At 43.4% G+C, this 26,149-nt stretch overlaps 1 protein-coding gene across 1 annotated transcript in view; it reads left to right on the forward strand.

Moving 5' to 3' along the window:
• The first annotated feature begins 229 nt into the window (after positions 1 to 229).
• The window catches only part of LOC145796241 (uncharacterized), a 99,763-nt gene continuing 73,843 nt past the window's right edge, over positions 230 to 26,149 (forward strand). The window contains exons 1-2 of the mRNA XM_082881292.1: positions 230 to 344; positions 677 to 753. Of these exons, the coding sequence (XP_082737418.1) occupies positions 230 to 344; positions 677 to 753 (192 nt within the window). The remainder of the gene's footprint in view (positions 345 to 676; positions 754 to 26,149) is intronic.

A 26,149-nucleotide genomic window follows, 5' to 3' on the forward strand; every position in this document is an offset into this window, starting at 1 on the left:
TCCATCAGTTTGCAGGTGACAGGCGATGTTGAACCTTAGTGTGGTTCCTAAAGCTGTCTGTAACTTGTTCGCGAATTAAGATATGAAACGAAGGCCTCGATTAGATACAATTGATACCAGGGTGCCATGTAATCGAATGATTTCTTTGATACACATAGTGGCAAATTTGTTAAGGAAGTACGTGACTCTGACGAGTAAGAAACGTACTGATTTCATTAATTGATCTACTATGACCCATATCGCATCGTTCTTTGAGGCTAATTGTGGTAATCGAACAATGAAATCCATGGTAATATGTTCTCAGTTTTATTCAGGAATAGGGAGTGGTTGCAGCAATCCTGCAGGTCTCTGATGCTCTGCCTTAACTCGTTGACGTTGGAAACATTTAGAAACATGACTTGCTATGTCTCTCTTCATTCCCGTCACCAATAATGCACTTTTAGATCATGGTACATTTTTGTATTTCCAAGATGAGCTGCGAATCTCGAGCTATGGGCTTCCATCAATATCCTCCTTTTGATTTCTGGAATGTCGGGTACACAAATTTGGTTTTGAAACTTTAGTACGCCATTGTCTATGGTAAAATCAGAATTGGGCATACTTCATTGCTCATTGTATCTTTTTTTCAAAAGCTTGTCTTCATATTGACGCTTCCTAATTTCATTGACTATTATAGCTTCCATGACTATATTACCGAGAAATCCATCATCTGTGTATGGAACCAAATCCAAGTCTAATCTTTTCAAGTCTCCGGTGAGTGATTTATTGTCAATGAGGAAGTATGCCAAACTTTAGTTAGTCTTCTGACTCAGTGCACCTGCTACCACGTTGGCCTTGTCTGGGTGATGTGAATCTGTAACCCCCTCAAAAGAAAACATATGACAATCATGCATAAGATCCATAAATGAAATAGAAAAGTACATTTCATTTATCAGAGTCTTCTTTACAAAAGATATTACATGTTAGCAGCAAAATAAATGCCCTATGGGCTTACAGCTTTCCAAGTTATCACTTGGTCACATCAAAGGCAGAATCCTAGCTCTATACATAGAAAGCCCTCGTCTTGGATTTACATTTAACACAAAATATAAATGACAAAATGGAGTCTTCAACTCCTAACCTCCCAAACTAAGATCTCGGAGGTGGCATATCACCTGTACCTGAAAAATGATGTCCCAAGTAGAGTGAACGAATGCCTAGTAGAGATATGCTAAACAGTATATGAGAATTAACTAAAACATTAGCATCTGATAAACGTTTAACACTTGTAAACCAATGTACATCCTTTCCACAACCAATCAACATTTACATCGATATTTCAATCCACTTTCATTTATTTATCCAAGTCAATTTATTGACATAGGTCATTATTATTCAAACAATTCAAAACAAGACTACAACTCATTTATCAACACTTCAATCATAAACATTATTCAGACATTTCCATTCATTTGTCATTTTACGGAATTACGTTCGAGGGAACCGACACCAAAATATATATATGATTTTGGGACTTTCACCTTGGACACTCTGCTAACTTAATTATCAACGGAGTCCATCCCCTATCTCCTCCCAAACAATGGAATATATCCCCTATCTCCTCCCAAACAAAGATACATATACAATGTATTTAAACATGTTGTCATATACAATGACCAATTCAATCACATATTCAATGTTTATATCTAACCGTCATATTCAATGACATAATCCAATTGATTAGTTTCAATTCACCTAATCAGCGTGCAGTTTCTACAACAATCATGGTTATCCTCCACCGATAGCCCAAAACAGATATATCTAGATAGATAAATAACTTTATCAACAGATAATTTATCACATTTTCCCTTAGGCGAGTGATTTATCAATCCAACTACACCATTTAGTCACAATTTCCTCCAATTTCATGATTCTTAAACCAATTTCATATTTCCACAATTGATTTCATTATTTAAATAAATAATTTACGTGATCCCAATTAGGGCATTATTCCCCATTTCTCAAATATTGCACCTAAGGCCAAATTTCACCCATTATACACAAACAACCCCATTTCCAAGACCCCACATACATATGGAACCCAACAATAGGAAACCCCTCTTTTGTAATTTCAACTGAAACCGTAACTTTACCCAAAATTTCCAAATTTCACAATTTATACAAAATGACCAAAATTTATGTCAAAACTCATATTAAGGAGTAAATTATCCCTACCTCAAATGGAGAAGCTCAAAGGAGAAGAAGAAGGAAACCCAAGCTACTCCAAATCCAAACTTTTCCGGATCAAAAGATAGCCCACGCAAAACTTTAGCTTTTTAACAAAGGGAGTAGGGTAGAAAACCTCTAGAACATGGTGTATTTGTAGAGAGAGAGAGAGAGAGAGAGAGAGAGTAGAAAGAGAGGCTGTCAATTTAGGGTTTTGAAGGAGGATGAGGTTCAAAAATTGTGTTTTTCATCTCTGTTGCGAACTGACATATGCGAGGCTCACTCGAGCGAAGAAGTTGTTGCTCGAGCGACCAGACACAACAAAGAACCTCGCTCGAGCGAACAATGAGAAGGTTCAGGCCTGCAACCAACACAGACGCACGCTCGAGCGAAGGAACAAATAACACGGTGCTCGCTCGAGCACAAGAATGTTCGCTCGAGCGAAGAATACCAACCTTCAGGTCTTACAGAGACACAGACGCACGCTCAAGTGCAAGAAGCCTCGCTCGAGTGAAGAGACACACCAAACAAGGCTCGCTCGAGTGCAAGAAATCTCGCTTGAGCGGAAGCTCTGAAAAGCAACCTGAGAACCCACAATCCTTGCTCGAGCACAAGAATCCTCGCTCAAGGGAAGATGCAAATACCCAGGGCTCACTCGAGCACAAAAAGCCTCGCTCGAGCGAAGAAGGCAAAACCTGGGCAGCAACCACTTGAACCAACTCACAACCAACTTGTTCCAAACTCGCCCAACACATCCCAAAACTCAAATACAAGGAATTAAAGGATGGAAACAAGATATAGACAACAACATACAACCACGAAGCCCGAGTCCGGACACAATGAAAGTTGGGGAAAAACCTGGTTCGCTGTAACCTTCCCCCCTTAAAGAATTTCGTCCCCGAAATTTTTATACAAGTTTCAAAATTGTGATTATTCCATTCTCAACATGATTATAATTCAACACCCACCATCATGTCCCATCCACCAGTCATTCCATCTCTTCTCAAGAGAACAATTTGCAAATATAGCTCAATATACATTATCAACATGCATTCTTTCGAAATTCAACTAATTTCAATACACATATTACATATCTCCATAACATATTCAATGTTAATAACATATTTGCATTTCTAAAACACATTCAACATATACAATGTTAAATTAAACTCGCATTTCCAAGACATATTCAACAATTACAATACTTCCATTGTCCAAAACATATACAATGTTCTTAGAGTTCATCAATAAAACAAAATTTCCAACATCTTCTCAAACATTAACAAACAGGTCCGGATATTTCTCTCGGACCTCTAATTCACATTCCCAAGTGGCTTTCATGACTCCGTGATGTTTCCACAATACTTTGACCAAGGGAATTGTCTTGCCTCACAAGACTTGGTCCCGCCTATCCAAGACCCTCGCCGGTCTCTCCTCATACGAAGCATCCTCATCTACTTCTAAGTTGGTCCAATCCAACACATGTGATGCATTCGGCTCATATTTCCGAAGCATACTAACATGAAACACGTCATGCACTCCGGACAGTTGCAACAGCAATGCTAAATGGTAAGCAACCTCCCCAATCCTCTCAAGGATCTCGAAAGGGCCAATAAACTGGGGGGACAACTTCCCACTTTTCTTAAAACTCATCAAACCCCGCCTAGGTGATATTTTCAAGAAGGCGTGATCATCTATCTCGAATGACAAAGGCCTTCTCCTACAGCCGGCATAACTCTTTTGGTGACTTTGGGCTGTAACCAACCTTTTACAAATAAGTGCTACTTTCTCCGTTGTTTCCCGCACCAACTCCGGGCCAAACAATGGTGCATCACCCACCTCGGCCCAATACACTAGAGATCTACATGGTCAGCCATATAAGGCCTTAAACGGTGCCATACCAATACTCGATTGGAAACTGTTATTGTAGGCAAACTCCACTAAGGGTAAGTGTCTTTTCCACGACCCCTAAAAAGTCAAGGACACAATCTTGAAGCATACCCTCAAGGATCTGAATAGTGCGCTCGAACTGCCCGTTAGTCTGAGGATGGTAAGTTGCGCTAAAAGTCAATCTAGTGCCCAAGGCAGTCTGCAAACTCTGCCACAACCTAGCAATAAAACGCGAGTCTCTGTCTGAGACAATCGACATTGGGACCCTGTGCAACCTCACTATGTCCCGAATATACAAATCGGCAAGATAATCTACCGAATCTCTTACACGCATAGGAATAAAGTGCGCCGACTTAGTCAATCGGTCAACTACCACCCAAATGGCATCACTACCCAGTTGAGTCCTCGGAAGACCCACGACAAAATCCATCGTGACGTGCTTCCATTTCCACTCGGCTATAGGCAGGGGTTGCAACAAACCCGCTGGCCTCTGATGCTCGGCGTTCACTTGCTAACAAGTAAGGCACTTTGACACAAACACCACCACATCTTTCTTCATATCCGTCCACCAAAACTGGCGACTCAGATCATGATACATCTTTGTGCCTTCCGAATGCACCGCAAGGCGTGAATGGTGGAACTCTCAGAGTATTTCCTCTTGGCAAGACTCTAGCACAAACAAGTGGTCTTGGTACTTCACACTCAGGTCGGGATACACAGTCAAACCCTTCTCTACCTTCCCACTAGAAATCTTTCCCCGGAGGGATTCTACCTCAAAGTTACCCTTCTGTGCTTCTAACACTCGATTCACAAGCGTTGGTTGTGCAACCATAGAGAACAAGGCTACAAATTCAACAGACTCGCCCAGATGCAAGTCAAACTCGCCAAGAGCACCCAAAATCTCCCATTCCCGTATAGCAATACAAGCTACATCATTAATGGACTTCCTACTTAGGGCATCAGCCACAACATTGGCCTTTCCCAGATGATAATGTAACTCGAAGTCATAATCTTCTATGAACTCCATCCACTTTCTCTGCCTCAAATTCAAGTCCTTCTGTGTAAACAGATATTTCAGACTCTTATGATCTGAGAACACCTCGAATCTCTCACCATAAAGATAGTGCCTCCAAATCTTCAAGGCAAATATCATAGCTGCTAACTCTAGGTCGTGAGTAGGGTAGTTTCTCTCGTGTGTTTTCAATTGACGTGAGCCATAGGCTACTACTTTCCCTCATTGCATCAATACACAACCCAAACCCTCTCGTGAGGCATCACAATACACCGCATAACCCAAACCCCTCTCCAGAATAATCAAGACTGGAGCGGTGGTGTGGACGCGCCGTCGAGGGCTTATGCTTTTCCACAATTCAGACCTAATATGTCACGGTTTTGAATCTAATCTCACAATGTGTGATGTGAGATTGATAAATCACCAAAGAGTCCAAATCCAACAAATCATTTTGGAAAATAGATTTTTAAGAAAGAAGTGTCAAACATGGACTGCTTTCCCAGATACAGAGTCGCCACCTAAATATTTATTTTGGAGGGGAATTTAGAAATCCCTAACTCGTTGCCTAAGGCCACGTGTCCGTCATCACCAAAGTTGCCTCGGCTCGGGAACTTGGGTACGATTGGGGAAGGTCAGCTATGAGCACCCCCGCTCGCCCGATCCGAAGATCGGCCTGTACTAAGCATGATATCGAGTTTTGAAAACATATTTGTTCTTATTCCAGTTAATTAGCTAGAATTTACTATGTGATACGCACAACACACAAGTATAGACTAGATCGCCTAATGTAGACGCGCCCGCGTGAGGCCTTCGTACTACAGTTCGGACTCAATTTGTCACGGTCCTTAATCTGAACCAAAGAGTCCAAATCTGGCAAATCGTTTTGAGAAAACAGATTTTGAAAAAGAAGTGTCAAACATGGACAGCTTTGCCAGATACAGAGTCGCCACCTAAATATTTTTTATGGGGGAATTTAGGAAACCCTAACTCGGTGCCAAAGGCCATGTGTCCGTCATCACCAAAGTTGCCTCGGCTCGGGAGCTTGGGTACGATTGGGGAAGGTCAGCTATGAGCACCCCCTCTCGCCCGATCCGAAGATCGGCCTCTACTAACCGTGATATCCGTTTTTGAAAACGTTATGTGTTCTTATTCCGGTTATTAGCCTAGAATTACTATGTCATGCGCACAGCAAACAAGTATAGACCAAATCGCCTAGGTTGGAATGAAACATTGCATATCCGTTTGTTCGGAAAGCAATTTGAAATTTGCTACTCGTAAGTAGGCTAAAAAACACAGATTTCAATGAGTTGTTCCAACTCAAACAATCCAACCTTCACCCACAGGCATTCAAGCAGTAATATCATGCAAACATATAGCCGCATGGCAAGCATACTGTCATGTTAACATTCACACTCATGCGAGATGCTAAAGCATAAATACTTACATCGTACTCTGTGCCAAAACAAAGAACTCGTTAGCAATCAATGCATGATCCAAGTCCATGTTTAAATGCGTAATGCAACGCATTCGGAATGTCACTAGAGCAGGCTCAGCTAGTCTATGAATGACATGTGAAAATGCACAGGTAGCATGTATTCAAGTTAGATTTGAAATACTAATGCTGTTAGCATGATGCGCCGAGCCCGGTGCATGCAATACTGATGAATGATGCACGCATGCATAGCATAAGGTATGCTAAATTAAACATGACCTATTACTAACCATCAAAGCAGGTAAGTAGAAGGGAGAAAGAAGTGGGGGTTGGAAGACATGCACACACTCACCCACACTTATTACAAATTCGCCCTCGCTCGGAGGGGCCGAAAGAATAATACAAATTAACTAACTCGCAAGCTAATTAATTATTACAAATTACCTAATTAATTAACAAATTAACTAAGCTAAGAAAAGCAATAAAAAAGGGGCCTCGGGAAGAGGGTCCAATGCACACATGCTCGGGTCTTGCTCGGAAGTCCAGTGCCATGCACAAGCCGCCTCTGTTTTCCCTGCTTTGCTTCTCTGAAGACTGCCAAAGTCTCAGGATGTGCTCATTGGATGATGGGGAATGCCACCGGCTGGAGGGAATCATCATCGGCTGTGATTTGGTGTCGATCGGCCAAAAATGAATCCATCGGCCACAGATGGATTGCCGGTCGGCACTCTGTGCAGTCGATCGGCAAAAAGTTCCTGCAGAATCTGTTTGACTGCAGCAGAGGACAGAGCTTTGCATGGCAATGCAATTCAAGCAATGTATGCACCAACCATATCCTTTATCATGTTTATGACTCAAAGGGACATGGTCCTTGGTTCTCGGACCATCAATCGCGCATTTCAATGCGTGATGGCCCAAGAGACCAAGTTATGCATGTTGATTTCAAATGCAATGCAAACCAACAAACAAAGGCCCAACTCCCATCACTAAATCAAGGAACAAGGCATGCATGCTAGATGGAGTGCAACCTAGGCATGTGAACTAGCATGCAACATGGGCATACAATGCATTTATGCAAGTATGCAAGCAAACATGCAAGGTAAGCATGCAAACAAGCAAAGGATGGACTTAAGCTCGTTTGGGCAGCCCTTTTGGAAGCCCAAAACAGTGGCTATCAACCAAGGGAATGAGGCCAAATGCACATGCAAGCATACATGACAACATGGACCAACATTTAAGCACATAAAGGCACCTTTTAAGCGCACTTTAAAAGAGGCATAGCATGGACAATTAACATGCAAATGAAGCTCTGAAAATCATGCTATAGGAGGTGCCAAACCAACTAAACAAAGCAAGCAAAACATGCCACAATGGCCCAAGTGCTTAAGACAAGCCAAGGAGGCTTAAACCAAGGTCAAGTCCACCAAACCTCACAAGGCTAAGGGGACTTAAAACAAGTCAAATGCAGACTTAAACAAAGCCAAGGGTGCACTTAGATGGCATCTAAGTGGTCTAAAAGTGCAAGCATACTCCGAGGCCTAAACAAAGGGGCATAAGGTAACAACCTTTAAACACATTGAAGGAGGATTAAATGCAAGCATATAAGCATGTCATAAGGACTGAGATAACATGTTAAGCGGTTCCAAACCATTGAAATGATACAAACAAGGCATGCTATACACTTACATACTTAAGGCCAACAAGCCCAAAATGCAAAGGGTGCATGCAATGCAAGCTATGGTCGACCAAAATAGCCAAGGTCAGACCTTAAACATGGAAAAATAAACATGAAAGCTTCACAAAGCTAGGCCTAAAGTATGCTTGAACAAGGGTTAAAACCTAGATGCATGTTACGGCAACAAAATGGCATTACAAGGCATGTATGCTAAGCAAGCATGGTGTACCAAAATCAACATACAACAATGCTATATTATGACATAATAAGCATAAAAAAAACAGCCAAGGCATGGTCAACATGAGCCTAAGCTAGGTGCTCCCTCAAGAGGCAAAAAGTGCCCTTTTCAAGGATAACAAGGAGAGGGGGTGGCCCTCTCCTTCTTAGGACCTTAAGGCACCATCCTCACCTCTGAAATCCCTCAAGATTTCAGTGGTGAGGAGGCCCAAACACTATGGTCCCGGAGCTCACACAAAATGGAGCCTTACAAGGCTTAAGAGGGGTCAAACAACCCCAAAGCTTGAAGCAACCTTAACAAACTATTTAGAGGCCTTAAAAACAGAACTTTTACGTATTATATGCAAAGCCAAAAAACAGTTGCAAGATAGGTAAAAGTAGTGTGCAAAAATGGGGGGATAAAAGGGAAAAGTGATTACCCTTGTAGACCTTCTTCAACAATGGAGCTCCAGCAGCTTCTTGAGGTTGAAATCAACTTCAAAACTCTAAAAACAACCCTCAAGGGCCTCAGCTCCAAGGAAAGGTGTGGTAGTGTGTGTTTGTGTACAAAACTAAGGCTTAAACACACACAATACAAGAGAAGGAGAGATATAGATATAGGATAGATATAAAACCCTAAACCTAGAACCAGAGCTCCTCTAACAATTTTTTCTAACCCTAATTCCAAGAGAGGAGACCTCTTCTTATAGGCAACTCCCTCTTGTAAGGCTTCCAAAACAAGCCATCCAAGAGGGAAATCCCTCCATACACGTATATGGAAGGGAACAGAGTAGGTGCCAGCTATCACAGCTGGCACAAAATATCTACTAAAAGTAGTTGAACAGTGATTGGCCATCCAAAATTGCCACTTTCACAAAATAAATGGCCGATCGGCAACAAAGAATGCTGACCGGCAATATATATTGCCGATGGCATAAAATCACTGGCCGGTGGCCTCGAGCCATGGCCGGTGATGTGTGGGGATGCCTCACAAGGCATTTCCTGGCCCTTCAAGGCAAAACACAAGTGTTTGGTGCAAAACCAGACACAAAACAGTCGAGTCGAGAGGTCCAGAGGCAAGGCGCATAGCCGAGACCTCCGGGAACTCAAGACGAACACGAACATGGATGATCACCGAGTGTTCGAGCGGTGACGTCCAAGTCTTGAGGACGGTCAAAAATGGGGTGTCTACAGTTGCCCCTCTTTGACAGAACTCGAAAGTCATAACAATGACGGGAGTGAATGTCAAAGCCCAGAGACGACCCATTTTTGACAAGGCCGAAGACTTAGACAAACATGCAAGACAAACAGGATATGCGCCCGAAGACACGGTCAAAATGCAAGACAATGCACAAAGCCGAACATAACTTATGATCATGCAAAGAAAGCTATAACGAAGCATAACATGCGACAGTTTTAAGCTAGCATACACCAAACTACACTACAATGCAGAAAGGATGTAAGAGAATTATGCAATTCTCGATACGTCTCACGCAGAGGATACAATACCTGTTCGGTTCGCCTGGTTGCACCAGCCTCAAATGAACCGTACATACAATATCGTGCCTGAAAAGAAAGCAAAATTAACAGGTACAATATCGTTAGCAACATGCATAACATGCAAAATGAATGCAAAATGATATGCAATATATACAAAACTACGTATAGTAATGCAGATGAAAATGCAATGCAATTGAAACAATGCAAACGACATGCAATGCAATTGAATCATGATCCAATCATGAGCGGTTCAAAACCACACAAATGTCAAATAGGTTGATGGAAGTAACAAGTCCGTCTACCATAGAAAAGGTGCCGCAACCCTCAAACCAACATACCAACGTGGAATAGGCGCGTACACATGCATAACTATGAGTGATGTGGACGGACACAAGAACAGGTAATTGGGTGGAATGACATAAGTGGGGAATGATCCGCTAACGAAGGAACATGATCCTAATGCAGGATGCAAAAATTACACTACAATGCAATATGTATGATGGATATGGCACGCGGGCCAAACCAAATCTTGCCTAGGAAAGGCATGGACACACACAAACCACGTCTAACATAGAATGGTCATACAGAACTATGAGTGTATAGACGTAAAAGGTATGGGCACATACCAGACCAAGCTCAACATGGAAAGGCATAAGCCCTAGATGGAGGTGATGCAGTCGATGCATGCAAACTACAATGCACTATTTACAAATATGCAATGGAATGGATACAGTGGAATAAGGCCTACGACCAAGCCGTATCTTGCCTAGGAAAGGCATGGACACGAACAAATCACATCTAACATAGAACGGTCATACAGAACTATGAGTGTATAGACGTGAAAAGTATGAGCACATACCAGACCAAGCTCAACAAGGAAAGGCGCAGGCCCTAGATGGAAGTGATGCAATGAATGCATGCAAGCTATAATGCAATATCTACAATATGCAATGGATGGGCGTAAATGTAATATTTGCAGTAAGATGCATGACATATGCACTATTTACAATGATGCATGACATATGCACGTTTTTTTTTTTTTTTTTTTTTTTTTTTTGAAATGCAAATGCATGATGATGCATGATTTTGAAGTGCGCGACAACGCGCGGCTTTTGAGATGCACGTGAACTTAAATATGCGACGACGCGAGTTGCTTGAAATACATGTATAATGCAACTTATCAAAATTCGTTCGGGCACGACAAACACCGAAGGACTTGCACCTTCAGAGGATTTAGGGTCTCCTAGACCGTCGTATGTACAGGACGGTGTGATGCGTAAAATAGCGCGATTGAATGCATGCAAAATGCAATGAGATACGCAAAATAGCGCGATTGAATGAATGCAAAATGCAATAAGATACGCAAAATAGCGCGATGCGTTAGACAACGCGAATGCACAAGACAGTGCGATGCGCAAGATAGTGCGATGGAATGCATGCAAAATGCAATGAGATGCGCAAGATGGCGCGATTGAATGCATGCAAAATGCAAAGAGATACGCAAAACAGCGCGATGCGTTAGACAACGCGAGTTCACAAGATAGTGCAATTGATTTGAAATGCACAAGACAGTGCGATGCGCAAGATAGCGCGATGGAATGCATGCAAAATGCAATAAGATGCGCAAAACAGCGCGATGCGTTAGACAACGCGAGTGCACAAGACAGTGCGATGCGCATGGGGCAACTTTTGAGTTTTGTAAAAGCCAAAAGGATACGGAAAGGATACACCTTGCACGAATTCGAGTGCCACGCACAGAAGACACAATCCGAGGTCAAAATGGAGGCCGGTTGAGCGTCGGAGATACATGTTTCTTGCACCGTCTTGAGCAATGAAGGCCCTGAACCACACATATAACCCAAAAAAGGATGTAGGAGGCTCCAAAACCACTGTAAGAGACCACCGGATACCCACCGGCCATCAAAATGCATCACCGACCATCCATCGGCCATCACAAAATTCCATCGGCACAATATTTTGCCGACCGGCCAACAGTGTGGTTGACCGGCAAAATGTTCCTGTATCGGGGTAGTTCAGTCATTTGGCCACGGGTCTTTTAAAATAGGGCTTCTAGCCCTATTTTCTTCACTTCCTCTTGCTCGAAATTTCTCCCCCCCTCTCTCTCTAGATCATTTTTCCTTCTTTGATTTCCTTGTTTTCTTGCGTTCTAGCCTCCATTTCGTCGTCCGATTCGCAAATACCTTCGCATTCCGAACGTTTTGAAGCAAACGAAACTTCGTTTCGGTGTCTCGTTTTTTATTTCCGCCACTCGGGGCTTGTTTCCCTCAAGTTTTTCTCGATATCTGTGCCTTTTCTGCACTTCAGCTTTTCCGGCCTTTTTCGGCCCTCTCGGGGTTAACTTTTTGTTGACTCTTCACATTCTCGCCCGGTTTTTCGTCTTCCGGCCATTTTCACATTCTCTTCGGGATGGCGGACGATCTTCCACAGGGCGGGACCCCTCTAGAGCATGAGATGGATCCCGAGGCCGAGCCCTTGCCACTTCACATCCAGCCGTTCTATCCGGAGACCTACAGGCCAGTGGTTCATGTGATGCTCCCCGATGGACTGCGTCAGTTCAGGGGCTTTGAGAGGGGCGTGGCACCCCAGCTATTACTACGTGAGCCTGCCTCTCATCTGTCTTTCGGCGCTTCCGAGGTAACATTCTTTCCTCTGCTTTACTTTTCGCAATGTAGAATATAAAACTGTCGTAGCTGGTCATATTTTGTAACTGCTTAATTCTGATACACTGATGCACTGTACACTGTAGTTGATCGCAAACAAACTTACAACCGGTATCTGTTTGAAACTTACACGTGCACATACACTGCACTGACCCTGAATCACCCAAATGCACGGCGCACACTGTATTTCACTGCATACACACTGGTACCCGGTATCTGCTTGAATCTGAAAACATGCACACATGCTGTATATCTGTATGCTTCTAAAAACTGCATTTTTACAGGGGGATTCCCATACCATCCACGGGTATGGGAACGTCGTTGCTCGGGACTGGTACATAGAGCTGCCAGACGTGGTTCGCCATATCGTCGACAAGGCCGGTTTCGGCATCTTCTGCAGGGGGCTCTCCCGTCTTACGACTTGCAGGCCCTTGCTTGCTGCTTTAGTGGAGAGGTGGTGGGATATGTGATACCCCCGTTCCGTAATATGCTAAATTGGTCCTTAATTTGAATATGATTATGTGTTCAGCATGACTTTATGTGCCATTATGTGAATATATATGATTTTGCAATTCTATCTGTTCACTGTAGGAATATCTGTTTGAGTAAACTACTTTGGGAATTAAATTGAGGGCCCTCTCGGCCACAGAACCCGAAATTGATTACGCCATTGTGATTGGCATAATTTTTAGAGCCTACGGTGAAATTTAATTGGAAATTGATTCGGGTCAGATTAAATTGATTTAATTGTTGAATTAGTGCCAATTATTCATTATTATTATATTGATGTTAGTGGGGTTGGTAGTGTTAAGACACTATACCTTGTATTCTCTCCTCATAACTTCCCTTGGCTGATCAAACTCTAAGAAAAACAAAGGGAGGGCCGGCTGTTAGAAAGAGAGGGGGAGAATTGGGTGATTTTGGCTCAAAGTTTGGGGAACTTGAAGATCAAACCCAAGATTTTGTTATAGTTTGGGAGATTGAACTCTTAGGTAAGTAAACTCATGGATTTTTGTTTGCAAATTTGTAAATTCAAGTGTGGTTAATGGCCAAGAACATGAGTTAGCTTGATTATAAGGAAATTGAGTTGTTTGTGTTCAATTGAAGGTCAATGAAGGCATGCATGTATATAATTGTTGTGGAAATGCATAATCTAGCATGTATTGAGTTAAACATGGAAATAAAGGTGTTAAATCTTACATGCAAGCATGCTTTTGTTGTATTCCATGAGAATGAACACCATTTGCATTGTTTGGGATGGAAATGAAATCAAGATTAGCATGCATGTTTGAATAATTAAGAGATGGGTGTAGACGCGCCCGTGAGCCTCATGCTACAGCTCGGACTCTCTGTTTGTGTCACGGTGCTTAGTCTGAACCAAAGAGTCCAAATCTGGCAAATCGTTTTGAGAAACAGATTTTTGAAAAAGTAGTGCCAAACATGGACTGCTTTGCCAGATACAGAGTCGCCACCTAAATATTTTTTATGGGAGAATTTAGGAAACCCTGACTCGGTGCCGAAGGCCACATGTCCGTCATCACCGGAGTTGTCTCGGCTCGGGTGCTTGGGTACGATCGGGGAAGGTCAGCTATGAGCACCCCCTTTCACCCGGTCCGAAGACCGGCCTCTACTAACCGTGATATCCGTTTTTGAAAACTTTATGTGTTCTTAAACCAATTGTTAGCCTAGAATTACTATGTTATGCGCGCAGCAAACAAGTATAGACCAAATCGCCCAAATTGGAACAAAACATTTCATGTTTGTTTTGAAAATGGTTTGCTACTCGCAAGTAGGCTAAAATGCAGATTTTGCCACCCTCAAGTGGGCTTTTAGAAAAGATGGTTTTGGCACTATCTAGTGGGCTTAAAACAAACAGTTGATGATTTATTCCAATCCAAGTAACCCAACCTTCACCCACAGGCATTCAGGCAGTTATATCACATAAGCAGCTAGCCTCATGGTAATCATGCTATCATGGCAACATTCACACGCATGTGATATGCTAAAGCATAAAAGCTTACCTAGTACTCCGAGCCAAAACAGAAACTAGTTAGTAATCATATGCATGATCCTAGTTTATGTTAAAAATGGCTAATGCAACACATGCAAAGATGCAATCTAAACAGGCTCGGCTATCCTAAAGATGGCATGTGAAATACTGCAACTAACAAGTACTCAACTTGGAATTGAAATACAAGTGCAGTTAGCATGATGTGCCGAGCCCGGTGCATGTAAGACAAATGTATGGATGCACGCATGCTATCATACCGTTATGCTAATTTAAATATGCCCTAGTCTACCATCATAAGCGGGTAAATAAAAGGGAGAAAGAAGTGGGGGTTGGAAGACATGCACACACGCACCCACACTTATTACAAGTTTGCCCTCGCTCGGAGGGACCAAAAGAATAATACAGTCCGAATAATAAATCGACTATCCTAGCTAATTAATTATTACAGACCCTTAATTAATTAACAAAATAAATGCAGCAAGAAGGTGGCCGCAGCCCTGCCTTGGGATGCGTGAGTGATGCATGCTCGGATCCGTCTCGCCCGGAAAGCCCGTACCATAACACTGCCACCTCTGTTTATACTGCCCTGTCTCTCTGAAAATTGCCAAAACTCCAGGACAGGTCCCTTGCATGCTGCAGAGCACCACCGGCTAGGGGAAATTCCCACCGGCAGTTCACAACTTCCATCGGCTGTTTATTGGGTCACCGGCATTTCAAAAAGTGCCGGTCGACACTAAATTCTGCCGGTCGGCAGGAGCTCCCTGCAGAAGACAGTTTTGACAGCAACAGAGAATAGACAGCATATGGCATAGGATTTCAGGCACATGTATGCATGGACACACTCCCTATCATGTAATGGACTCAAGAGAACATGGCCCTCGACCCTCGGGCCACCAATCACGCATTTCGATGCATGATGGCCAAAGAGTCAAGTATGCATTTCAATGTCAAATGCAATGCACACAAAACATACAAGGGACCCAACCTCAATCATGGTTGGTCAAGAGGCGAGGCAATGCACAACAATGCATATGCGACCTAAGCATGCAAGCAAACATACAAACATGCAATATAACTACATGGCACACACAATGCTAACAACATAACATGCACAACGTATTGAAACATGGCATACACAATGCAAGATGGACTTACACCAATGTGAGTGGACCTCAGCCGCACTCACATCAGTGGCCATCAGATGAAAATGAGATTCTCGAAGTACGTGCACACGTGCACGCAAACCGAGGACCGGCCCTAAGGCACTAAATGCCATTCTAACAAGACATGGCAAGATGATATGCTAGCATGCAAATTTCAGAAGCTAAACATGACCCGAAACAGCCCCAAATCATGGCAAAATGGCACCCGATGCATGACATGCGACCCGAAATGCAAAATTAGGCATACGCAATGGCCTATAGCTATACAAAGCATGCATTATTTGATCATGACATGCGAAGGAAGATTCAAGGAAGCCCAAAAACAAGCATGTTTTCAGTTTTAAGCAGGGCCAAACAGCGAACACAAGTAGGGGAAAACTAGCATGCAAAAATGGCCCCGAAAGCAAGCTAATGAAGCAAGTCACACCTGCAGGCCTCAAACAGCCGAGGGTCCTTCAACAATGTTTAGGAGGGACCCAAAATATGATGTATTACAGTTCATGACAAACCCCAAAAACAGATACAAGTATGCTCAAAATGCTATGCAAAATAATGGCACCAAGAGAGCTATAACATGAAGTATAAAAGGGATGTCCCAAAAACCCATAGACCCTTAATGAAACATGACAAGGGGGTCAAAATATGGCCACTTTCAGTTCGGACCAAGGTCCAAAAACAGAATAAAAATAGGCTAAAAAGACATGCAAAATGAGGCAAAAACATGGATTTCAAAGCAAGTAGCACATGGGGTATCTAAACAGTGATGAGCCCTTCCTCAATGTTGAAGAAGGGTTCAAAAAAAGCTCACTTACAGTTTATAACATGCCCCAAAACAGATTACACATAGGCCAAAAATAACATGCAAGATTAGGGCCTAAAGGAGAGATAAAGAAGGAAGTGCTAGCTACTGTCCTTAAACAGCAAAAGCTCCTGAATCAAACATGAAGAGGACCTCAAAATATGATGATTTACTGTTTGGGTCGGAGCCCAAAAATGCAAGCAACTATAGCTTAGATATGAAGCAAGAAAAGGCTAGAAAAGGGAAGAGGAGGACTCACCCTTGAAGACCAGCAAACCAGCACCTCTTGGACCAAGTTTAGGTGCTCCTAAGCTCTGAAGAACAGCCTCAAGTCGCTGCAATGGAGTAAGGATGCCTTGTGCTATGAGTTGATGAAGAAATGGCCCAAGAACAAGGGTGTTTGATGGTTGAATGGGAGAGATATAGTGAGAGATGAAGGGATATATGTATGTATATATCAGATATATCTATATATCTCTGGTTTTTTGTTCCAAAAAGCCAACCTCAACAAAGGTGAAGGGACCCCTCTTATATAAGCAATGCTAAGCTTCTAAGACAAGCTTCAAAGGGTCAAAGGGCTTTAAAGGGGAGGTCAAGGCTTATTGGAGAAGCTTGGACAGCTGGTAGGCTTCTTGAGGAAGCCAAGATAAGGGGTCAAGGCTTCCTCAAGAAGCCTTGAGCAAAGGGTGCAAAAGAGGGGTCCAAAGGTGGTCAAGGGTTCAAAATAGCAACATTTATGCACGGGGGAGTGTGCTGGTGCATTCCAACTGGCACAGCTGGGATGCACCAGGCTTGGAGGGTGCAAATGGTGCAAACCGGCCAGAAAATTTGGTCGTCGGCCAAAATAAAGTGCCGGTCGGCATAATATTTTGCCGGTCGGTAAAATAGATTGCCGATAGATGATTCCAAGGTCAAAAAATGGTCGGTGGGTATGCAAATTGAAGCCCCGGAAGTTATCTTTCCAATGGCGCGAACCTTGCATCAAAATTCCTCCTGTGTAAAAAGTTATGCCCTTTTCGGTGAAGCCGCGCAGACTCGATCAAATCGGGATGATGCCCAGCTTCAACCAATCATATCTCCTCCACCCGGACTTGGCTTTGGGAGATTCTTGAGTACAAAGTGAAGCCCTGGAAGTCTTCTTTCCAACGATGGTGGCCTCATAGCTTAACTCCAAGTATCCAATTGAATAAGCCCGATTTAGCGAGGGCTGCTCGATTCTCTCCTACCCGGATTCATGCCGAACTTCTCCCAGACCAGTTTTCTCCTCTCCTTTCCTCTTCTCTTCAACTCCAAACCCCTAAACAAAGTGTTTTGAAATATTTGCCCCTCTCCTTGCCGAAGAAATTGAATCTTCGCCCTGCACATCTCTCAACACCGAGCAAGCCATCAGTAGTGCCCAAGTCTTATGGGCTGTCAAAAATGGGGTGTCTACAGTTGCCCCTCTTTGACAGAACTCGGAAGTCATAAGAATGACGGGAGTGAATGTCAAAGTCCAGAGACGACCTATTTTTGACAGGGCCGAAGACTTGGACAAACAAAATACAAATGAATGAATGGTTGTGCCCGCCGGTTGCCTACGTATCCCTTTGCAAGGAATCAAACCAGCGTAGTTCAGGGGCAGGATGCAAATGATATGCAGGAAGACTTTCATAATTGGACTTATACGCCACGCGAAGCCAGTTTGTACTCAAATCAATGCAATGTACTAACAAGTACAAGTGAGGTGCGCAAGATAGCGCGATAGGATGCATGCAAAATGCAAGTAAGGTGCACAAAACAGTGCGATGCGCAAGAAAGCGCGAGTGATTTGAAATGCACAAGACAGTGCGAGTGAGATGAAATGCACAAGAAAGTGCGATTGAGATGCGCAAAATAGCGCAAAATGTAAACTGCGCAAAACAGTGCGATGCGCAAAATAGCGCGAATGATAGCTGCACAAAACAGTGCGATGCGCAAAATAGCGCGAATGTAAACTGCACAAAACAGTGCGTTGCGCAAAATAGCGCGAATGTAAACTGCACAAAACAGTGCGATGCGCAAAATAGCGCGAATGTAGCTGTGATGAAGCAATTATGCAAAATAAATGCAACATTTTAAGCGAATGCTATGCCAGCAAGTAGACATGAACCAAACTACATCTCATGCAGAAAGGATGTAAGAGAATTATGCAATTCTCACGAACATGTGCGTTAGATACACAAAAGTGAACGAAGTGTGATAGATACACTAAGTGGACAAACATGCGTGATAGATACACAAAAGTGAAGAGAGTGTGATGGATACACTAGGTAAGCGTAGTGTGACGGATACACTAAAGGTGACCACAAAGCGTGATAGATGCACCTAGTGAACAAGTATGATAGATATACTGAAAACGAACACGAAGTGTGATAGATGCACTTAGTGAGCAAGTATGATAGATATACTAAAAGGGAACACAAAGTGTGATTGATGCACTATGTGAACAGAGTGTGATTGATACACTAAAAGCGAACACAAAGTGTGATAGATGCACAGTGTGAACAAAGTATGATTGATATACTGAAAATGAACACAAAGTGTGATAGATGCACTATGTGAACAAGTATGATAGATATACTGAAAGCGAACACGAAGTGTGATAGATGCACTTAGTGAGCAAGTATGATAGATATACTAAAAGGGAACACAAAGTGTGATAGATGCACTATGTGAACAAGTATGATAGATATACTGAAGGCGAACACGAAGTGTGATAGATGCACTTAGTGAGCAAGTATGATTGATATACTGAAAATGAACACAAAGTGTGATAGACGCACTATGTGAACAGAGTGTGATTGATACACTAAAAGTGAACACAAAGTGTGATAGATGCACTATGTGAACAGAGTGTGATTGATACACTAAAAGCGAACACAAAGTGTGATAGATGCACTATGTGAACAGAGTGTGATTGATACATTAAAAGTGAACACAAAGTGTGATAGATGCACTATGTGAACAGAGTGTGATTGATACACTAAAAGTGAACACGAAGTGTGATAGATGCACTTAGTGAACAGAGTGTGATTGATACACTAAATCAAAGAAGTGTGATACAGAAAACGAGAATGTGTGTGATAGATACACAAAATGAAAGAAATGTGATTGATACACTAAGTGAAGAGAGTGCAATAGACAGAAAAGCGAATATGTGCGTGATAGATACACAAAATGAGAATGTGTGTGATAGATACACAAAATGAAAGAAATGTGATTGATACACTAAGTGAAGAGAGTGTGATTGATACACTAAATGAGAATGAAGTGTGATTGATACACTAAGCGAATGAAGTGTGATTGATACACTAAAGTGAGTGTGTGTGATTGATACACAAAAGTGAATGACCTTAAAACGGAACTTCTTTGAATGAACCGTGCATACAATATCGTGCATGACTGAGGAAGAAACTTGATAGGTATAATGCATTACAATGCAAGTGAAGTGGATGCATAACAATGTAAGTGGAAGAGTGCATAACCTTGAAGCAGGATTGATCTTGCGCTTGAGGTAGAGGTACACTCATATTTCGGAGCATTGGCAAGGCCCTGAAGGGGTACGTCCGGAGTACAATCACGGAATTTTCTGAAGTTGACACAAACTCAGATACTTCGATTTTCGCTCTTTTGTTTTTGCTTTGCAGTCTGGAACCATCATAGCTTCAGATAGGTCCTGGTTTCACCGTTCACACTTATCGGGGGTGGACCCTGCAGTTTTATGGAAAAAAAAGAATCTTGCTTTGCACAAACGTGAAGGATGGCACAGCACTCTGAGCACAAAACGATTTATTTTTGAAATTGAGAGATGAGTTTTCGACTAGGTATTGAGCCTACGACTGAACACAGCGAGAAAGACTCAACAACGGAAAACAAAAGGTAAACAACCTAAACACGTTCAGACACGCTTGGAACGACTTAAAGCAAGAATCGAGACAAACAAAACAAAAGACACGACACACAGACGTGCACAGGGAGCCTGTTTCACCGGGTATTATTCCCACCCTTTCTTATTTGTGATTCTCACATCACTTGGCTCTCAAGCTCGGTTTTTCTCTCAAAACCCTTTTCTCGCTTTTTCTCTCGGCGCACTTCTCTCTATTCTTTAATCTCTCGTTTTTCATCCCTCCCCTGGGTGGTTGATGGATAAGCTGGAAATTGTGGGCTCTTGCCCCTGGTATTTTACCAGACTCTTGTTCACAACAGTAAGTTTCTCCCATAGAGGGGTTGTGCTACAACTGGGTGTGTAGCAAATCTATAGCTAACATCGGTTGATGATGCCCTGCTGGGGAGTTTGGATGTGGTTAGATCTGTCCAGATGAGGGAGTGGAATATCTCGCCCCTTCGTGCTTCGTACTTGACTTGATTCCTCGTTGCTTGGAGGATGAGAGAGCTTTTAGCCCTTTGTTGTTGACTTCAGTTGTGCCCTTTTCTGGCGGGTAGAGTGCCCTTCTTGGCAAGTATGTTGAAAATGGGGAAAAGACAAGAAGCCTGACTCAACTGTGCCCTTAGTTCATCATTTTGACCATTTATTTTTGGTTTTCTACGAAAACAATTTTGACCAATATGAGAGTTTAGATTAACACACTTGTTCGATTTTTGATTTGAAATCATGCAAGTCAGGCTATGAGCACTGAAAATTTTCCTTTTTTGGGTCCAAGAAATGGTCCAGTTTTTGGAAAAGATGGAACAATTTTCAAGAAAATTAGTCAACTTCAGTAAAAATTCTCAAAAACTACTCTTGCAAACAGCCAATGCTTAACAAGCAAGGAACCTACTCTTGAGACGCACAACCTCGGATTTGGAGGAAAATTGCCCCCTTGCTCGAAGAGAGCTGCATGGCAACGAAAAGTTGCCCCTTGTTTGCACGGCACCGCAGCGCATTGAATGGCAACGAAAAGTTGCCCCTTGTCTGAATGGCCCCGTAGTGTATTGTAATCAGTCCTCAGAGCGATGATTGCAACCGAACTCCTGGATACAGAAAAGACAAAGATGACTAGAACCATTACATGGACACAGTTGAATTTGAAGTTTTTTACGGCTGGACTTCGGAATGAAGTTGCCTACGTATCCCAAAAATGGGAATCAAGCCTTACGTAGTTCGGGGTTAAGGTACACTCGGGTATTTAACCTCTCCTTTTTAGGCTCTAACTTTTGCCAAGGCGCCCGATGCGGGTTTTCGACCTTGCGAGCTTTGTTTTTCTTTTCTTTTCAATTCTTTTCATTTCATTTCCTTTTTTTGATTTTCTTTTTTGTTCTTTTCTTTGCATTTTTTCTTTTTTGTATTTTTCTCTTGCTCTAACTTTTGCCTGGGTCGCCCTTCCGGGTTTTCGGCCCAGCGAGCCTCTCAAAGGGTAAAAGTGTAACTTTGTCCATGTCAAATGGTTTTGAGATCCTGAAGTCGTCTGAATCCAGGAGAATGGCTGTTATATCGATTTGCAGAATGATCCATCTTCAGCTCTTCGAGCATGTCTGATATCTTTGCCCCTAGTTCGAGGGGTGCTTTTGATTGAGTTTTGCAAGCTTCTTGATCTGACTTTGTTGCCGCTAATTCACGGGCTGCTCTGGATCCGGCCACACAGGCCTTACATTGTAGTTGACCTTTGAACTTTCTGAGTTCTAGTCCAAGGTTTGAAAGTGAGAAGTCGAGTCCTGAGGCTGAGAGCGATCCTAGGCTGCACAATCTCAAGAGCGATTCCACACAGGTCTTCGCAGGACCGCGCAAAATATTTTTTTTTTGAAATCTTTTAAGAAAGCGACTGATCGCTCGCGCTGAAGATAGTGTGAAACCAGTCTGGATGAAGCCAGGGTCCTTCTCAGTACTCACATTAACAAACATGATTTCATTCATTAAGGGCTTAGCACGCCTTTCTTTCTCTCGAATGATCAAAGTTTTGCAAATCCCGAGGAATTCCTCCTTCTTTGTTTTCACCACAGTGTTCAAAAAGTTTTGAAAAAACTCAGGTCATTACAACGACTTCAAGGCACAGAAAAGACAGAGTTCTTTAGTCAAATACTATCGTCTCATTCAGAACTTCCGGCATAACTGGCACAAGGCAGAAGCAAATACAAGAGTGCGAAAATCACTGCTGTTTCATTGAGATCTGTTGGCACAACTGGCTCCCTGGCAGAAACAGACTCAAAAGAAAGCAAAAAGACAAAACACAAAATAAGCAAGTGATGTCCGAGGTAACACCCCTGGAATCACCCGACTCTAACAAAACAGGACTGACTCGATACAACAAGACAGACCATACACAAAACAACAAAACTGACCCAATACCCAAGTCAGAAAGTACAAAAACTAGTGTTCGCAAATGCTCACAGCGGTGCGTGCCAAATGCCACATCTGGAGTAAACTGAGTGCCGCCCACAGGTGGTTCACCCCCCTGATCACACATTCGTACTATCCCCCGAGTTCACTGATCCAGTGGTGATAGACTTTACTGAGCTGGTGCGGCAATGACCTTGTTGTCAAACAAATCTTGTACATCATGGCGCAGACGAAAATAGCTATCGGTCTCATGACCGGTTTGTTGGTGGTACGCACAGTACTTAGTCTGGTCATGCTTTGCAGGGATAGGATCGGGTAGGGGTCGTTGTTCCAACGGTTTCAGATGTCCTTTCCGGAGTAAGACCTCTAGAGCCTTTGACAAAGGCATATAAAGTGGGGTGAAAACCCTCTTGACTCGGGGTGGATATTTGGTTTTTTGTGAGCTACTTCCGGATCCACCGGTGAATGGGGTGGCCGTTTTTGGTGCGGTGGTGGTAACCATGCCCACTTCAGAAGATCTTGCACCTGCATCACCACTGGTGGTCGCATTCGAACTGCGGGAAAACGCCCTCCTAGGCTGCTCCTTCTCCTGGTCAATGAGGCCCTGCTTCATAGCATCCTCAATTTGTACCCCCATCTCATGTAAATCTGAAAAGGTGGGGAAGGGAAGAACGACCATCTTCTGCATGAGCTTGGGCTGGAGATTGCGCACAATCATCCTGATCTGGTCTTTGTCGGAAGGCCTTGTAGCCATCATCGAGGCCTTAGCCCGCCATCTGGTTACAAATTCTGAGAAGCTCTCCTTGGTTTCTTGCCTCGTTGTCTCGAGATCCCGGGTCGTGATCTCGATTTGTGTGTTATACGAGTACTGCAGGATGAAGGCCTCAGCCATCTCGTCCCAACTTCTCTTGACGTCATCCTCCAATTTTGCATACCATGCGGCCGCTACACCCGACGGGTCCGGCCAAACAAAGATAGCTTCTGCAATCTAGTGAGGCCCATTGGTCTTAGGACGTCTGAAAATAGTCGCAGGTGTACCATGGGATCCTCAGATCCGTCAAAACGATCAATTTGTGGCATCTTAAATCGGTCTGGCAGCGTCACGGCTGCGTCAGTGTATCCGTCTCCAATGTCCGGGATGGACTTCACGCCTTGAGATTTCTTAAACAGCTTTTCAAGCTTGCTCATTTTTAATGCCATGGGGTCCACCTCGGACTCGAAGGGAGAATCCGATTGATTGATAGGAGTGGGTGCTTTGGATAGTTGAGGCGGGATCGGGGGCGGAGCTGGCCCCGTTGGAAGGTCAGTATCCTCCTGGACATTCCGGGCATTTGGCGTTTCTTCGGGTATCGGGACCCTTAGTGGAGGAGGGACTTGCTGTGAAGCTGACGCCCCAGTTTGCTGCTGCAATCTCACGATTAAATCCGCTTGTTCACTCACAACCATGGCTTGCTGTTTGGCGAACTCTGCCTGCCGAACAGCATCCTGCTGCATCATTTTCATGCTGTCCTGGAGTTGGCGCACCATCTCCTCTAAGCTAGCCATGTTCCGCTATTCCGGTTGGCTGACTTGTATATCTGTCTCTGTGATAAAAACTGAGGCCTCAGCCTGACTGTTCACTGGTGGGGTGGATAAGGGTCACTGATCTGGTAACTGCTGAACTGGTGATTTGTGCCCGACTAGCCCTTTTACCCTGCCTCTGGCAAAGGAACACTGATTGCCCTTGAACTGAATATCTGACCTGACAAAGTCTATCAGCACAAGTTCGAGGAACCTCGGGGGATATTGGAGCCCTCTAAAGCTATAGTTCCATGACTACCTTGCAAAAGAGAAAACAGACAGTATCTCAGCTTGATTTCACTAGAACAGGTTTGAGCATACTAGGATGACTGTACTCAATATTGATTACTGTTTCCCAAATATCTGCCGGTAAACTGATACCCTCAGGTAAAACCGATTCCCCAAATACTGATGCTGATGCCCACAGGCCTGATACCCAGACTTGCAAACTGGTATATGCGTTCCTGTAGAGATACACTCCAAAAGCACATAGCAAGTAAGAGAGAGCCAAAACACCCCTACGTTGGGGTAGGGTTTCCCTGTCCTATTTTGTCAGGAGCTAGGGTTTCACTACGCACACAGCGGTTTTCAAACAACCTAACATCGGGTAAGCAACCTGTCCTAGCTTGGAATGGTCACTATGGATCCGAATATGCACTAGGTCGAATGGTCGAAAAGGGTGCCCCGGTAAAACCGGGGTTTGTGTTCCCATACTGTCAGAGCCCATAGCCGGTCAGCCTTATGGTCATGCCTTGACAAGACAAGCCTCCGGCAAACCGTTCAGGAATGGCAGATGGCAAACACGGTGTCCTAGGCGCACCAATGCACATGCAATGCAAAGAAACACATAAGTGTAATCAAAACGGGATATCACGAGTTCGAGTCAAGCTCTCTAAAATCCCCAGCAGAGTCGCCAGAAACTGTAGACGCACCCGTGAGCCTCATGCTACAGCTCGGACTCTCTGTTTGTGTCACGGTTCTTAGTCTGAACCAAAGAGTCCAAATCTGGCAAATCGTTTTGAGAAACAGATTTTTGAAAAAGTAGTGCCAAACATGGACTGCTTTGCCAGATACAGAGTCGCCACCTAAATATTTTTTATGGGAGAATTTAGGAAACCCTGACTCGGTGCCGAAGGCCACATGTCCGTCATCACCGGAGTTGTCTCGGCTCGGGAGCTTGGGTACGATCGGGGAAGGTCAGCTATGAGCACCCCCTTTCGCCCGGTCCGAAGACCGGCCTCTACTAACCGTGATATCCGTTTTTGAAAACTTTATGTGTTCTTAAACCAATTGTTAGCCTAGAATTACTATGTTATGCGCGCAGCAAACAAGTATAGACCAAATCGCCCAAATTGGAACAAAACATTTCATGTTTGTTTTGAAAATGGTTTGCTACTCGCAAGTAGGCTAAAATGCAGATTTTGCCACCCTCAAGTGGGCATTTAGAAAAGATGGTTTTGGCACTATCTAGTGGGCTTAAAACAAACAGTTGATGATTTATTCCAATCCAAGTAACCCAACCTTCACCCACAGGCATTCAGGCAGTTATATCACATAAGCAGCTAGCCTCATGGTAATCATGCTATCATGGCAACATTCACACGCATGTGATATGCTAAAGCATAAAAGCTTACCTAGTACTCCGAGCCAAAACAGAAACTAGTTAGTAATCATATGCATGATCCTAGTTTATGTTAAAAATGGCTAATGCAA

This window comes from Camellia sinensis, chromosome 7, assembly GCF_055761805.1.
Source record: "Camellia sinensis isolate YWXY chromosome 7, ASM5576180v1, whole genome shotgun sequence".
NCBI lineage: Eukaryota > Viridiplantae > Streptophyta > Magnoliopsida > Ericales > Theaceae > Camellia > Camellia sinensis.